Source organism: Parasteatoda tepidariorum, chromosome 3 (genome assembly GCF_982258835.1).
Source record: "Parasteatoda tepidariorum strain Cologne lab strain chromosome 3, Ptep-v5.0, whole genome shotgun sequence".
In the NCBI taxonomy this organism is placed as follows: domain Eukaryota; kingdom Metazoa; phylum Arthropoda; class Arachnida; order Araneae; family Theridiidae; genus Parasteatoda; species Parasteatoda tepidariorum.
In genome coordinates, this window is record NC_141757.1 from 57,346,078 (window position 1) to 57,364,761 (window position 18,684).

General features: G+C 24.7%; 1 protein-coding gene and 1 long non-coding RNA gene across 2 annotated transcripts in view; both read left to right on the forward strand.

The window, feature by feature from the left end:
* The first annotated feature begins 7,334 nt into the window (after window positions 1–7,334).
* The window catches only part of LOC147813821 (uncharacterized), a 579,591-nt gene continuing 568,241 nt past the window's right edge, over window positions 7,335–18,684 (forward strand). The window contains exon 1 of the long non-coding RNA XR_015432565.1: window positions 7,335–7,601. This is a non-coding gene — a long non-coding RNA (uncharacterized LOC147813821). The remainder of the gene's footprint in view (window positions 7,602–18,684) is intronic.
* LOC107438739 (uncharacterized) lies at window positions 7,595–15,298 on the forward strand. The gene is made up of 4 exons (XM_016051090.4): window positions 7,595–7,893; window positions 11,053–11,215; window positions 13,235–13,479; window positions 14,560–15,298. Exons 1-4 carry the CDS (start codon window positions 7,636–7,638, stop codon window positions 14,722–14,724), a joined length of 831 nt encoding a protein of 276 aa, XP_015906576.3. The 5' UTR covers window positions 7,595–7,635; the 3' UTR covers window positions 14,725–15,298.

Sequence of the window (18,684 nt, forward strand, 5' to 3'; positions counted from 1 at the left end):
ATATTTTTTCAACCTTATTTTTATTATTATTATTTCCACCATACAACTAAGAATTTTCTATTAAATGATTATTATTAAATTTTATATTAAATGAAACTCCTACAATGTCAGATATTAGATTATTCAAGATTTCAAGGTACTTCTGCCATGGGGATTTATGCAGCTTGAACTCATCCTCGACATAAGAAAAAAAAATTGCGCCAGAAACATACAAAATAAAACGCCTTTAAAAAACAAACAAAAAAACTGGAAAAAATAAATGAGTGATAGCTAAAAATTTTCAAGACTACTGAAAAATGCTTAAATTTATCTTTCATTCGTAAATTCGATTCTTGAGTTATTTTCTCCACCAATATATATTTCCTTTAAATTAAATATTTTCTAATTGCTTAAAATATCTAGTTTTATCTCACATTTGCGACCACTTTGAAAAATTTTCCAGATCGTGGGAACCCTGCAGCAAGTAAAATAAAATTTTATGCGTTTTTTTCAACTTTTTAATTTTTTAACTTTAAGCAACTTTAAAATAGTTATCGACTAACATAAAGGAAATGAGAGATAAATGTGCGAAAGATTTTAATAATAAAAAAAATTGGGAAAAAATGCTATTACAGTTGACCGTCTTAATAGAGTATACTACAAATAAATTTCTTAGTATAAAAAAGTCTATTTTTTTATCAATTATATTTTTTAGATATTTTAACTCTTCTTTCTTCTCAATATAAAGTTTATTCTATTAATAATTTATGCTTTTTCCAAAAATAAAATTAAAAAACCCATGTAGGAATTTTTAATACATTTTTTTACAATTAATCGTTTTATATATTTAGTTTATCTTTAAAACAGTTTTTCATATTTTTCGAACCATAGTTGTAGAGTTGGTAGTTGAAATTTTCGACTCCAAATTTTTCAGAAAGCCAATCACCGACCTATAATACATTGAAACTTTCATTTAATCTTAGATTCAAGACATGCATTTGTAAAAAATATTAATGCACAATCACGCATAACAAATAAATGTCTTAACCCAAGCTGATTCTTTAATAAATATTGAAGGAAACTAACCATGATACATTAAATTTAATTTTTACCTTTAGAACTTAGCTTAATAAATTTGACTTAGGAATTTTATGAGCTGAAGGATACCTTATTTGTTAAATATTCAATAAAGTGATTTATAAATATGTATTATTTGCTATAAAAATTGTTGCAATGTTAACATGGATTGACATAAAATCATAATTATAAATACATTTTTAATTATAAAAGTGTATTAGGATGTAATTATTTAAAAAGTAAGTAATTTTACAAAAAAAAATATGTTTAATTATGCGTCAATGATATGAACCTATCAATCTAAAAGATATTCGTTAACTTTATTATTTGTAATGTATTTATGCTTTTAGAAATAATTACAGCTCCATAGACAATATTAATTTTAAAATAATCCAAATCAGGAATTAAAGTTTGTAAAAATATGAAATAGTTTTGAAAGATCGCCTTGAAGGTGAAAATAGAATGAATTACACAAAGAATAATTAAAGTAACAGAAACATTTCGTTCCTCTTTACAATTTTCTTTCTATTTAAGTTCCCTCCCCCCCCCCCTTTTTTTTATCTCAATGGTGATTTATATTTTCGCAATTAATATTATTTATTTTCATTTAATCATAACGTTTTGCCGTTTCCAGAAAATCAATAGCTAGATTGTCCCTCAGTCTCAATAGCTTTATGTGTACTTTTTTAATATTTTAGTAAAAAAAAAAAAAAAATAGGCTCAAAAACGTTTAAAGATTATAAATTAATTTTGCAATAAGTAATAATTTAAACGATTGTAGTAAGATTAATAAAAGTAATATTTCTGTCCTCATGATTATAAACATTTGTCTAAATCATTTTCATAATCGGAGTTGGGCTAATTTTTTTACAATTCCGATTTATAGACATGATTATTTTGAATGCAGAATTTATTGAAAAGTTAGGAAAAGGTTATTTAGTTTATTATTTTTAGTTGAGTCAGATTACAAATTCTCTCTACGACCCAGCTCTTATTTGATTTTTGTATTTATAAATTTTAAGAAAAGCTTTTTATTTTTTTAATTTTTGCAACTAATTTTGCTCGATTTGAAGATTTAATTGATTACACCAATTAAATATTTTTCCTTAAACAAATTTCAACAAACTATACTGCGGTCTGTAAGATATTAATAAATGTAACTAAATAAATATACAAAAAAAAATGATTATTTTGAAGATTTTAAATTTTTTTTTTCTTTCCAATTGTCATGTTTCCAAAGAATCACCCATAACTGTCTAATATTAACATTTCAAGTTACTTATGCTTACATATAAATCAAATGCCTTTAGTCTGAATCTATTATCTGCAACTGGATCGCAATATTATTAGGCTTGCTTAATTTTTAGTGGGATGATAAGTGGTTATGAAGAAAGTTTGAAATAAAAAATTTATGATAGAATTTTTAAATAAAAATGAAAGCTTAATGCAAGCATTACTTTTTATAAGCATTTATGGAGAAAAAAAATTTGCTAAATCTATGTAAATTATAGGAAATTTTGCCATTTATAATGGACATTTTAAAGGAATTAATAAATATATTGTAAGAAATGGTGTATTATATTTATATAGTATTTGACTATTTCGAAACCAAATCTTATCAATGAAGACACAAGAAGGCCTCCCATCCATTAATCATATGGTACTTGGGAACCTAATCCCCGCACCATGACGAAAATGCTACAGCGGATGTTAGCAATAAAGCCCTGACCTTGGAATTTATGGTTGTTGGTTGATAATAGATTACTAAAAGTTCAATGTAGATTGTTAAAAATTAAATTTATAATTATTATATAAGATTACAAATGAGATGAGCTAAATTATAATCATTAAGATATATAACCTGAGTTTCATGTCAAAATTACTGATTTAAATAAATTGCAAGTTGCATTTTATTTAATAATAAAAAATACTATTTTCGACTATTCGAATTATTTGTAAGCATAGCATAATTTCTCTTATTGTTTATTATACTTTGCTTAGTTCAAGCCACTCTTTACAAACTATTTAAATTAAACCCCCCTCCCTCTCTCTCTCTCTTTCCATTTTTAAATTGAAAATAATACAGAGATGAATGTGCTCCGGAAAAAATCCGGGTTTCCAGATGTTTCGATATCCGCGATCAGGAAATCCACAGTCCAGAAGTTTACAGAAATCATCGATCACATTTATGTATAAAAACTATTGTATATTTTATTTAAAAATATTAGAACTAGAATTTATTCTTGGCATCTCTTTCATTCGTAAATATTTTTTCTGGTAAAATAATAAATGTGATTAGAGATAAAAGTAAACTAAATACATAATTATTAATTTAAATTATGCTGCATATAATTTATGTAGACTTTCACGTTGTGAAAATATCAATGATTTAAATTTATAAAGATTTTAATTTTTTGAAATGCGTCATTAATGATTTTCTCAGGAAATTTTCAGGACTTTTTAATTGGGCTCACAATCACCCCTGATAATAAGAATAGGGGTGGAAAATAAGACACTACTCGTAAGTGGAATAAAACAAAATTTTTTATTTGTCATGCTGCTCGAGAATATTTCAATTAAGAAGTTAAAAAATTCTGTAGAAAATTAGCAATTAGTTGTGGTGCAGTTACATTTTCTTACAACTCTTAAATCAAGAAATTGATCCTCTTTTGTATTCTTAGCAATTGCAATCGAAAATCTTTTGTTATAAATAATGTTGCTTGCTAGTTGAAGGCATCACATATGATTGTGATTTTTGGAACTTACAATAACACTGTATGGCTAGATTAAAACAAGAGAAAAACAAGCTTAATTTCCTGATACACAATTAATTAAATAATTTTTTTATACATATTAAATTGGATTTTTACTTACTATATTGTATATTTAATAAGATAGCTTATCCATACATTTTTAATGTTTATTAACACATCATTGTTCATTTTAATTGAAAGTTTATAACAGCAAAGATATATTTCATTAATAAAAACTAGTAGGACAAAATATTACTCGTACTAAGATGCAGTTTCCGTGTTTTGAGAGGCACATGTAAGATATGCAATTTAATCACTGCAGGTGCAAATAATTTAATACACGATTTAAAACGCAAAATCATACTCCTTTTTCTTACTAAACATTCCCTCAGATTTTTGACTTTATAGCTTGAGACGAATAACAAAACATTTCTAACAGTGTTATTGATAAAGATGTTGAGCCATAAATACTAAATAAAAAGACTCATTCTTGTATTGATATCTTTGTTAATGAATATATTCGGACTTCTCTTTTTGAATTAAAATTTGCCTGGTTTTTGGGAAAGTACTGCACAATTTTCTCAGATTTTTTTGTCCACTCTTTTTGGAAAGCTTATTACGTGTAAAATAATAAATTATATTGATTTTTGAAAAGGGCTGTTTTAAAAATACAAGCTACAGTGGATACGCAATGCATGCGAATCTTCTTCTTCAGGAGCGCAACAGCCCTTCATGCATGCGAATCGTCAGACATAATTTCCATCCTAGAGCCTTTGATACATCAGATACTGCTCAAGCAATTTTCAGTTTGCTTCTATGTAATAAAATAATAATAAATTCGAACTCATTGAACTTCATAGCTTCGAATATGGAAAAATCATTTTAACACATTATTTTACCCAATATAAGATTTCTAAAAATGCAGAAAAGGAAAAGTTACGTTAAAAATACACCAGGGAATAGAAATCTTAAATACATATTTAATATCATAATAAACAAATATCTAAGAAATGGGTAAATAAAAAATGCTTTATAAAAATAAATAAACTTACCTTCCTCTCTCCTTTGTCATTGTCTAAAAATGGGAAAAAAAACTGCTTCTCCCCCCTCTCTATTATAAAATAGCGGCTGACTATGAAGATTTTATTTATTTATTTATTTTAACGAAAAAAAAAACATCTTAAAATTTCCTTTAAAGAAATGTAAGGTCAAGAGGAATTGAAAAGAAGTTACACAAGTGAATGAAATGTTTCTTATGAAACTCGTCTCTTAAAGAAAAGATTAATATGTCATTAAATATTATTGTTTGAAGTTTTTGATTATTGGAATATGTCTCACAAAAGTGGGATACTAATTTATTTTATTTTGTTAAAAAATCTTTAATGTTGCGAGATGTTTAAAATATGATTTTTAACATTATTGGAAAGAAAGCTCATTCGTTTTTACGGGACGTGGTGTAACGCATGATACTCGTCGCCTCTAACATATGATCTTATGAAAATGAAAAAAAAAAATTTGAGATAGTAATAATTTCTGTTATATATGTCAGGAACAATGATAATTACCATATTAGCGACTTGGTTACATTTAAAACGAAACATAGAACTCAATGCGTTTTTTTTATTTCTATTTATTTATTTATTTTAAATATTGCGACAGTTTCAGAATTGAAAATATTCATTAAAAGATTAGGGGAATTTTTTGCAAATTTTCATAAGATCATGTGTTAGAATTTTCATAAGATCATGTGTTTTGTGCTTTTATAAGATTATGTAACACAAATATAAAAACACAAAATTCTCTTTGCAATATTTAGTAATAATTTTAATTAAATCTTTCAATTTTAGTTCTAATCTTAAATTCTAAGCTGGAATTTAATTTTAAAATTTTAAGACTGTGAAGAGCATTGACCTGATGTCGTATTCTGATGCATTGATTGTACTGACTTGTTTGGAGTTCTCTCAGAAATGTTTTTTATTTTCAATTTCTCAGTAAAAAAAAAAAAAATAATAATTAAATAGATAAATGAAATATTTTTTTTACTGATTTGATTTAAATTTTAACAAAATCTTCTAATCGCGTTTAAAGTTATAGTTTTTTTTAAATTAAACTCCAAATTTATAATTGAAATACGTGCAATGGAAACTAGTATTATACTTGCGAACAACTTTTTTTCAAGTTTAAGTGTTGTTTATTATGATGAAAGTTGACATTGTACTTTTCTCTATAAATCAACTACAGATATTTTTTAAGATGCAAGCAATCATGATGGATAAAACAAATCAATTAGGTTAAAAATAGCATAAATGCTAAAGAACAAATAAAAGCAGCAAAAGTTCTCTTAGAGCCCTAAAATGTAAATTATATTTTACTTTTATATATACTAAAGTGCAGGTTGGTATAATCAAACTGAAGAAACAAAGAAACACTGTATTGACTTATGTAAAGACACTGTAACTAATTTTATAATACATATTTATTTAAGTTTTTAAAACTATATACAAAAATATCTGAAATATATTTCTTATTAACAAAATAGTTCACTGTTGCCTTCTAAGGATAAATTATTTTAAATGTATAATTTGCTTTTGTAGATCCATTTACTAGGATATTCCCCAATTAATTATTTTTTATGTAAAAATATTGATTTATCTGTGAAGATTTTCTTATTATTTATTTTGAACCTACCAATCCTTTTTTTCTTATACTATTATATAATATCTTATTTAGTAATGTTATAAGAAATTGCTCTCTTTTTTAGTCGTATAATTATGAAATAAGACTTGGTTCTTGTAAATTATCACCTTTTTCTGATTAAATGTTTAATTTGACGAAAAACGATTTAATAAAATATCATATATCTGAAAAAGCAAACAAGCGAGGCAAAATTTTTTTTGAATGTATAAAGTGCTTCCCTAACTCATTTCTCAAATCTATCATAGTTCATTATTAGCGTAATATTCATTGAATTTAGCGTATTCATTGAATCATAGCGTATTTCATTGTGAAGAATTTTTAGTATGCATTTGGAATAAGAAAATTTAATCTATTCTTTTCGTCTTAATTACGCATCTGAAATGGTGAATTTAGCGATAAAGGCAATAAGTAATGTATTGCAATAAAAATACCTTATAAAATTTCGTTACATTTGAAATTGCAAACTTTTAAGGTAATTGCCATAAGATCTTCATCCTAATTAAAAAATAATAAAAATAAGGTTAAAGTAAAACATTTAAATGTCTAAGCTTTCTTAGAAACGTTTTCCTCAGATCCATCTTAAATGTATTTTGTATTGAAAATGCATAGTTCATTTAAATCTTCATCCTATTGAAAAATGAATAAAATTTTTAAATCAAATATGAATTATATTTCAGAAACAAAGAAAAGAAACTGTGGTGCATTATAAGACTTTTTAAAATTATTATTCAAATGTAATCTCATTAATTTTGAGTCAAACAGATTTTTTTTTTAAAAAGAATAAAAGGATTAATAACTTTAGATTAGACGTTTGCAAAACGTGTATTTTATTTTCAGGAACTGACACCGTGAGTACGTTATTCAAGAACTAATATTTTGTACACGTTATTTAAGAACAAGAAATCGGAACCGGTTACTTAATAACTGATATATCTTAACCGATAAGTTCTAAGGAGTAGTCAGGGAATTTGAGCCAATGAGAAGGAAGAGGCGTAAACGTCATGATCCGAGGAAAACTGGTTCCCTCCGCCAGAAACGTTATCTTCCTTCCTCGGCGACTCTTCGCCAACTTGCCGTAGTTATGATAATATCCCCTTCATTTCGATTTAAATAGCAGAATTTTTTTATTATGAATTCTGTAAAATTAATGTTATTAAAATCTGTTTGGAATGCTGCTTTTCGAAATAGTATCAAAACCTATTGCTCGTTCAGTCACAGAAAACAAATAAATGATGAGTTACGAATTCGTCTAGCTGCAGCATACCGTGGGTTAGATGCTTATGGAATGAATGAAGGAATATGTAATCATTTATCGGCTATTGCGCCGTCTACAGAAACTGACAAAGATATTATGTTAATTATACCTTTTGGATTACATTGGAAGGAGGTTGGAGCAATTAAAATAATTTTCTTTATCTTCGAGATATTCATTCCCTCTATTAGCAAAATATCCCTTATTAAGTTTGACTCATTATCATGCCTAGGGTTTTCAGTGTTCTACTTTAACCATTGCTTATTAGCAAACTCTAGATCTTGATTTTATAGCTGTGACATTGAAATATTAATGTATTTATAAAGTTGTAAAGTTTTACATTATCCCGCCCTTCTATTTTTGGTGATATTCTCCCAAAAAATATATATAAAAAAAAAGACTTGTAAGTGAGATTTTCTAATCATTAGAAATCTAGATAAAAATAATAGAAAGATGGAGAATTTTATTCAAGGTACAGTGTTGAATTCAATGGTCTCCCAATTCTACATTCTAACCGATAAAATTGAAGTATAAATTGTATAATTAAAAACCTAATCGGTACCTATGTTATAGTTTCAATAAAAATAATTAATCAAACAAGTTTTTTATTGTTTTTTTAAAGTTTTTATATACTGATGGATTCATACGCTTACACCATGTTAAAGCAAGCTTTTTTTAAAAATGAAATGACTAGGCTGTCTCTCTGTAAAGTTAAGAGGAAGTCATAATTCGAACTATTATTTTAAACATTATTCTAAATTTATTCTAATAGAGTAATAAACCTTTATTTTTTTTATGAAGCATTTTTTTCTCTGTAAAACTTTTTTCTGTATGACCCTGCCAAAAATGTTCTCATACTGAAAATAACTTAGACAGACCCCTACTAAAGGACCACCTAGGGGCCCAAAAACTTGATATGGTTGACAAATTTGAGAAAAAAAAATCAAACTTTAGAATTACATAATTCATGTTATGGTACGCATCGAAAAATTATTAATTACATTATAACACCCTTAAATTATTTAGGTTCATTAGCCTATAATGATTGAAAATTAGTATTTATTAAAATTAAGTGAGAAAAAGCTAAAATAATGTCAGTAAATTGATTCAACATAGAGATTAAAATGCTGAGACCAACAGAATTAATAAGAAAATGCAGAGAAAGTAGTAAAAGCTAACAAAATATATAAAAAATTAATTGTATGAAAATTATAAAATTTTAAATAAAGTTAATTCTTAAGGAGCATAAAATATTTTTTCTTGATTAACAATTATACTGTAAGTATATTAATTCCAATAGCACATTGTGTAAATGTGAAATTTTAACATTTAAATTTAAAAATTTTTGTTGCAAACACTTTCTGTAATTCCATTAGAATATTATGTGTCAAACAATAAAATTGGTTGTACAATTTTTTAAAAATAGTATACATGGAATTCAATGCAAAGAAGCTATTTTTCATTACTATTTTGTAAATTCCAAACGTATTTCAAATCTACAAATTTGTCACCCATGTGTATGATTTTGGCAGCATTTCTCAAAAGTTGTTGCCATATTGGCATGAACCCTATTTGTTGATAAATTAAAAAATATCTGATCCTTGCATATCAGAGTTAATTTTGCCTTAGTTAGAATCCTACTTGATATATGTTACTGAAGAAATACTTCTATACTAATACATGTTTTCATATTTCTCAAGAAATACTTAAAGAATAATTTTATAACTTCAGAAGTATTTAGATCATGCGATTTCTCATATAGATCAAAGTAGTTTAGAGATTTGATGGACTGCCAATAAATTACAAAAAGAAAATAGTGTTTTTGAACACCCTATGCCAAAAAATGTGCATTAAATTTTTATCTTATAACAAATATTTTGGTTATTATATGCCATAGTTGCACAAAATTTTGCAAACCTAGTTTAAATTTTTATGGATTCTTTTTATAAAAAGCTAATTTTTTATCTTAAATTTTTTGCTATAACTTCAAAAATATTTAATACAATTAAAAAATTTTTTCAGAGCATTTTAAAACTGATTAAAAAATTTTACTTTGAAATTTAATAAAAAATTCTTAAACAGTACAATATATAAGTTATAAAAGTAGCTCTTATATACTGCACATGGTTCGAAAAATTTAATTTTTCTTTCCTCATAATTTTGTACTGAATTGTATATTTCAACTAATGAAAAAAGTCTGATTTAAATATCTTAAAAGTTAAAAAAGTTTCAAGCAATTTTCAAAATAGTTTTTGTACTTTTTAAAAGAAAGTTCAAAATGATTTAAGGAGTTTTAGACAAATATTAAAGTGTATTATAAAGCAAACTTAAATAACAAATGATAATACATTACAATAAACATTCATACTCCAAAATATGGTTGTATAAAAAAAATCACTAAAAAAAAAGATACTTTTATGGATTCCCAAAAATGTTGGTGTCATATTCAACTAATCTCATTTAATAGTAAAATATAATGAAATTTCTGGAAAACCCTTATCATTTTGAGTTTTCTTTTAAAAAATTCGAAAATTACTTAAAAAATTGCTTGAAACTTTAAAAATTTTTAAGATATTCAAGTAGAACTTTTTTTATTGGTTGCCAAATACGATTGATTCACTATAAAATTAAGAAATTTTTTTTCTGTGCATGTGCCACGTAAAAGAACTAGTACTTTAATCAATCGTGTCTTGTGCACACATTTTAAAGCATTAATTTTTTAATTAATTTTAAATGACTACAAGAACTTACTTATATTTTATTGAATATTTTTAAAGCTAAAGTAAAAAAAAAAAAAAAAATGTAGACAAATTTTTAAAAAATTTTTTTTTTTATAAAAATGTCTATATTTCTATAATAATTTAAGCTACGTTTACGAAATTTCGTTCAATTATTGCAGTTAAGAATCAAAATAAGTGTTACAAATTTATTGCTACATTTTTTGGCATAGGGTGGTACAAAACACTATTTTACGTTTGTAATTTATTGTCGGTCCCTCAAGCCTCTAAACTTTAAACTTTACCTCTAAGCTTTAAATTTTATTAATAAGTAAGAGAAATCGCGTAACTTCAATACATCTACATTTAAAAATTAGTTCTGTAAGTATTTTTTGAGGAAGATCAAAACATGTTTTAGTATAGAAGTGTTTTCAAAATTTTGTCTAACCCATGTACATGAAAGACTAAATGTATAAAAATTCTAATGTATGTTCATAAATTATAACAATATAGAATTATGATTCTACAGATTATGTTTCTATAATGATTAAAACTTATATGTATGCCAATTTTATAGGTTACTCCATCTTCTCTGATTGGTATCAATGGAAAAAATAAAGTTATTGAAGGAGAAGGGGAACCAGAATTGACTGCTTTATGTATCCATCGGGGAATTTATGACAAGCGTCCTGATGTAAAAGCAATAATGCATACACATGTGCCTTATGCTACTGCCTTAAGTATGATTTTTTTTTAAAATTAAAAATTTTTTATAAATGTAGTTGTAAAACATATTGCAACCTTTTTAGCCTTTTTTATATGCATACTTGTAGCATTTGGATGTAAAAGCAATAATGCATTCTCATAAAGCTATATGCTATAAAAGTTTAATTTATAAAAGTGACTATCATTAAAAAATAAATAAATAAATAAAATGCATAATTTTTAGTATGCCTATTAGTATGCAATTGTGTATTAGCATTAAATTTCTAAATTTATTTACTAATTAAAAAAGAAATTTTTTTTAATAGTTTTGAAAATTTATGATTTCATTACATACAATAATATATTGTATTGAAGTCTTACTTAGTTTGTTGATATCATAGAACCTATGTTAAAATGTAATAAAACCTCAAAATAACAGCTTTTATTAACATTAGAAAAAAGTTTTTATTCCTTCGTATTATTATAGGTTTATAGTTGTATTTTTTATCAAAAATAATTTTAATCAAGTCAACTCTATTTTTTCTGAGCTTTGATTTGAGCCGAGGCATAAATTTGGCATGAACTAGGTCCATGACAAATTAAGCTTTCAGTTCAACTCAAATTCTTTAGAAGACGGGAAATAAATTAGGAGTTTAAAATCTAGACACAAAAAAGGATATATTTCTAAAAGTCATAATTACTATTACTGTTAAAGATATATCAGTTTACGTTATTCACTAATGTAATTGTTTCTGCCATAGAAAAAAGAAAAATGATTCATTTAAAACACGTTACATTTTTATACATTGACATTCATTATTTTAATAATTTTTACTTTTGAAATATGTATTGTATGTTAGAAATTAATAAGAATTTTCTGAATTTTCCATCATTAGAATGATTTTGTCACATAAACAGGAACTAACAAAAGTTGTAAAATTTTTGAAGCCAGAGTTTAGAGTTATTTTGACTTTTTTGCATTTACCCCAAATTTAAAACTAGATTCCCATAAACATTACTGTTTTTTAGTGTTATTAGTCACATCTATGTCTTTTCATAGTAAAAAAGTTAAATATTTAATTAAAAAATCATATTCAAAATGTTAAAGAAATAAATTTTTTTTAGTTGTAATTCCTATAATTTAATGAAACAAATTATGAAATAAGCATAAAGCAGTAGGAAAATTAATATTGTTTTCTTTCATTTAAATATTGAATTAAATATATATATATATATATATATATATATATAAGTTCAAAATGAAGAATAAAGGAAAGAAAAATTATAGACCTATGAAAAAAGGGGGGTGGGAAATAATAAGTAAAATATAACAAGCAACAGTTTATTGAAATATATATATATATATATATACAGGGCTGATTGTGCTCCGGAAAAAATCCGGATTTCTGGATTTTTCGCTAACAGTGATCCGGAAGTTTCCGGAGATCGAAGGTCCAGACGTTTCAAAAAATCATTGATCACAGAAGTTTCCAGAAATCAAATTTTCAAAAGTGGAACTTAAAATCACAGTTTATTTTGTTTGTAAGGTAGAGCCAGATACATTTTTTTATCAGTAAATAGTTATAATCATAAACTCTAGAAAGTAAGACATATTTGTAAATTTTAATTACTTCTCCTAGAAAAACCTAGTTTAAATTTTTTTCTAATTTTTCAATTTAAATTTTTTTTTTTAAACTCGGGAAATTTTCCGGAATTTTGACTTGGGCTCACAATCACCCCTGTATATATTAGTATTGCTTTTGAATTCAAACATTAAAATACTATCTATCAATTGATACGATTTTTCAGAAACGAAGCAATGAACTTTAATTTTTTTTCCTTCTAATTCTCCTGCTTATAATAATTCAAACATAAGTAGCAGAATAATAAGTTGAAAAAGTTAGTTGCCAAGGGAATTTTTTTAGTCATCTGAACTACCCAATGCTAGGATTTGTTGGTTCCTGCACATAAATCTTTTTTTTTTTTTTAAAACTTTCAAATTAGTAAACATTTATTACATAGAAAAATATTTTTCAGCATTAATTCATTTTCAGCTTGCCTTAAAGATCCGAAATTACATATGATACACCAAAATTCAGCCCGGTTCTTTAACAGAGTCGCTTATGATGTTTCATATGGAGGACTAGGAGAACAATTAGAAGAAGGACATCGCTTGGGTATTGTTCTTGGAAACAAAAATGTTCTATTTATGGGGAATCATGGTGTTCTGGTAGTGGCTGATTCTATCGACATAGCTTTTGATGATATGTATTACTTGGAAAGGGCAGCTATGGTTCAGGTGAGTGCCAGTATTTTTTGTTTTTAGGATTAATTGTGCTGCAAGGAAATTAAACTATTTAAAGAATTTTCAGTAAGTACTACTCCCTTTTTGGGGGCTATAAAATAAAATCTTGATAATATTAAATTAATTATTTTTTTGGGGCGACATAAATTTTTATTAGTTTTGAACATTGAAGAAATAGTGTCAGTTTTTCTATCAGACATGAAAATGTGCTGTCTCTGAATAATCATTTTTCTTGAAGATTTGAATTCTTAATCCTAAAATTCTGTGATTGATTGCAATCTGTAGAATGTAGACCCAATAATTTGGTGAAGTTTAAAACTCTTAATGTCACTTTTTGTTTATTCCACCTTATTTCTTGAAGGTTTTATGAGAATCACAAACTTTTGTGCAAAAGTGTAAAACTTGTTCACCCAAGATGTAAAAATTTTAAATTGTAATATATGCATATTTTTAAATTTTTTATCTGCACAATTTTAACTGATAGATTCCAAAATTTAACAGGAATTAGTTAAATAGTTCTTGAGAAATAAAAATACAATAAATATAACGTCTTTGGGATGAAAAATATGAAATTAACATTAAGGTGTCCAAACTTTCATCATAATATGCTGTCCTGACAAAACTATTGGATCCAATTTGCCAGACTGCACTTACCCTCATACTTTGAGAGTCAAAATTTCAAATGCCTTAAAGAAAGATAGGTATATTGTGAGGAAATAAATTTTTGTGGCTGATTTCATAACTTTAAATTGTTTGCATTAATTAATTTGCATATTTAAGGTAAGATCCTCAAAATCACAAATCACACCTCAATCACACACCAAATTAAAATCACACCTCAATATGTGAAAATTCAATCATTAGATCAAAAGTTATTAAGTGTAACCTTTTTTTACTTTTGAGTACTGTACATAGTTTATAGTAATGATATTAATTTAAAGAGAAAAAAAATTCAGAATTTATTTTTTTCTTTCTAAATTTCTATGTCTCTGCATATTGCAAATAGATTAATTTGCCCCAAAAAAGTAATATATGTCTTATTTATTTGATACAAAGAAAATCTTTGATTTTTAGGTGTTAGCTGCCAGTACTAACAAGGAACTAAGGGAATTGGATGAAAAAACAATTATTATGACATCTCAACAAATTTGGAGCTCATTACCGAAATATGCTACAAGTCATCTAAATTCAATTATAAGACAATTAAGTATTTCTTGTTCTGACTTTAAGATAAAGTAATGGTGTACATGCTCTGTTTATTTTAAAGTATGTAAATTCTTGTTTTATATCTATTTGAAATCAAGAGTTGATTTTCTTATTGGTATAAATTATTACTAAATAATATTTTACAGCTTTACAATTGTTAATATAATACCTTTATCCATTGTTAAAGTTTTTGATTTGAAATTTAAAATAGTGATTTTGATGATATTTTATGAATATTTCGAATGATATTTTATGAAATTGTGCAAATTTACAGCAAAATAGATAAAGAAATCTATTTTTTATATATTTTCTATTGCTTTATTGATGTGTATTTGTCATGCATAACAGGTAAAATATAAATTTAATGTCTTCAAACTCTATTTAGTTTTTTTAAAAAAATATTTTGGTAATTTAAGTTTGTTAGTATTAATATTGTAAATCTTTAAGACATTTATCAGATTTATTTGTGAATCAAATACATTTATTCTATTTTTATTATTTAAGTTTCTTATGGAATCTACGATTCTTTTCATTATTATTTGGTCAAGATTTTGATTATATAAATTGTAATAAATAGTTAAAAATATTCATTGTTTAGACATCAAAATTTGAAAGAGATATCCCTAACTTAGCTGTTAAAATGATGCATATTTGAGTTAGTTAATCAGTTAACAGTATATTGTTGAATGTATTGCTGACTAAATTTTTTAGATTAAAAAAAAAATTATCAAGAAAAATTGACTGAATTCAGGAAAGCAAATATAAATAGGCTGAAGATTAAAAATATTGTATTTGAATTCCCTAACAGTGTTGTTTAAATAATTTTGATGATATTGAAACATTAAAAATTAGGTTAATTTTGAACTTACACTTTGATGCATAAGTGATAACTTAGAGATTTTTATCTCTAAAAATGCACTAAATTTATTACCAGTAATCTCAGTAACTAAATTTTTTCAAACTCATGAGAATGAGAAGGTTCAGGGCAGAAAATTTTAAAAGTTTAAGGGGAGTATATGTTTTCCCTCACTGTGTTGAATATAGGTTTGTTCGTTTAACAGTAAGAAGAAACCTGGTACTAGGCTAAGATGAACATAAAAGTATTTTATATGATTTTGATGTGTGAATCATTCAGTTCTACTGATCACACTCTAACAACTACAGGATGGAAGAAGAAAACAGTTCTTTTTCTTGTTCTCTTCATCTTCGCTTGTTTTTTATGCTAAAAATATCTCTCTAATTCCATTTTATGTTCTTCAATTTCAAAATATGTGAGGATTGCATTTCGATGAAAAAAAGTGTGCGATACTATTGAAAAATTTTAAAGTTTAACAGTTTTAGTTTTCTTAGTTTAACAGTTTTAGTTTTATTCTTTCCCAGGTAGTTTTGTTTTTCTTATTTACTTAAATTAATATAATACTTATTTTATATATAATTATTGAGTATATGATTCTTAAATACATTATTTTATTTGGTAGGTAAGTTAATTCAGCTATTTAATTTAATTTTTTATTTTTGAAAATATAATTGTGGTCTAAAGGAATAATAAAATAGAGACAATTGAATTTGCTTGTGTCAGGTGACTTTACACTGGCAACTTTATTCGCCTGTGTCAGTGAAATGGTACCTTTTATTTTTATATTTTATTATTTAATATAAAATGAGCTTTTTTTTTTTTTTTTTTTTTTTTTTTTTTTTTTTTTTTTTTTTAAATCTTAATTTATGTAAATAAAGTTACATGAAAGACAGTTTGATCCTTACAGTTTTGTAAAAGTATAAAAAATCTTTTTTCTGCCATTTATTTATTCTTAATTTTTCACCCAAAAGATTTTGTTTCGAAACTGTTTAAAATATAAAACAAATCTATGCATCAATTGGGTCATAGTATTTTAATTTTTAAAGTAATATACTAAAAATCATAAAATTTAAAATTTTTTTTTAAATTGACTAGTTATAATCAATTTATATTTTTAAACTTTTTTTTTTATTACTTGTATTAACAGCTTCTTATATATTCTTTTATAAATTAAGTTGCATAAAAAATTGTATTAATATTTAAAAACGTATATTAATTTGTCATTTTATCAACTATATGATAAATCAAGTATGAAAGAAAATTTTACATTTTTATTCCAAGTGTTAGAAAGGGTACTAATAAAACATCACACATAAAACAACTGCAGAAATGATTCAATAATTTAATGATCAGAATAATAATGTGCAGAGATAATTACAAATATTCTATTTCCAATATTTTTAAATTCAAATTCTATTTTACAGAAATAGTTTATATGAATAAGAAGATTTATTTATGTTTTGTTATATACATTATTTATCACCACACAGGTCCTAAGAAAATGGCATTTTTAGTATGTGTAAAAATATTTGTGCCATATTGGTAAAGCTTTTACATTATTTTATACAATTGTTGCTTGGTTGAAAGTATGAACAAGGCTACAATTACAGTCAAATTTAGATAGCAATGTATGATCTATAAAATGAATATAAAAGTAAAGTTGAATGGTAGGAATCAATCAAGGTTTCACTTAGTGTTACATTTTATTCCTGTATGATTGTTTGATAAAAAAAAAGTAGTCCTAGTGTAAATTGTAATTGATGATTTTGTTAAAATGATATTTTAAAACATCTAGATAAAAATTTCTATGCTTATACAAACTTAATTTCTTATCAATTCATTATTTTATATTACTTTTTACTTCATAAATTTGTATTATTTGAAGTGTATTTTAAAAGAAAAATATTTAGTATAAGTAAATAAATAAACAATCATATCAATATAACAACAATAAATATCAAAATAACAACAATAAATTAACAATCAATGGTAGAATCAAAATAATCTATAGAAATAATTATGAAGAAGTTATAAGAAAGAATTTATGTGTTAATTTTAGTCATTCTTTTGTTTATTAACTACTATGGAATTCAATCAATACTAAAAAAAAACATTTGAGGACACTTGTTATTTCTTAACATTTCTTTGGTAAATAGCATTGTAAAATATTTTCTAATTTAGGATTTATTTAAATTCTAAAATTTGATCTGTGATAATTGTCATAAAATACAATTAATTGTTAATTTTTTTTCTCGTCTGTTTTTTATTTTACTTTAAATATAACTTTATCGATCTTTATTGTTACTGTACTTACTTTTTAAACTAAGTCATTTAATAGTTATATTTACTAGATTTATTACTTTTGCTATAATGTTTTCCTGTGTTTTTAATATTTGTTTAACTTGTTTTCTTTAAAATAAAATAATTTATCTTTCTAAATATTTTTTTCTTTTAAATAATTTTATTTTCCGTTAATGTTTTATTAATGTAAAAAGAAGCCTAGTGATAAAGATTTAGAAAAAAATTAGTTGTTTAATGTGGTATATTTTTTCTATTAAATTTTTTATTTATTTCTTATTTAATGAAATGGTGTTGTAACTGATATAACAGTTATCATTGTTCTTATAAATTTTATTTCTATCTGTTCTATGTGAAAAATTATTACTTAAATTTTAATTTAAAACGTTTATAAAAGGAAATGTTATTTTTTTGTAAAAAAAATACTTACATTTTTGTCTTGTTTTTAACTCTTATTGGAATTTAGTAAAGTTTTTCTTAATTGTTTTTGGGATGGGAATGCTGTAATGCCACTCTGATTGAGATTATGCACAGCTAAATATTTTTATACAGAATTTTGTTTAAATTTAGTAACGTCTTTCTGAATTCTTTTTGGGATGGGAATGCTGTAATGCCACTCTGATTGAGATTATGCATAGCTAAATATTTTTATACAGAATACTGAATTTTGTTAGAATTAAGTAAAGTTTTTCTGAATTCTTTTTGGGATAGGAATGCTGTGATGTCACACTAATTGAGATTATACATAGCTAAATATTTTTATACAGAAACACATTTTGTTAAAGTATTAATTTCTATTGCTGATGTGAATATTACACCCTGATTTTATTTTAAATCAC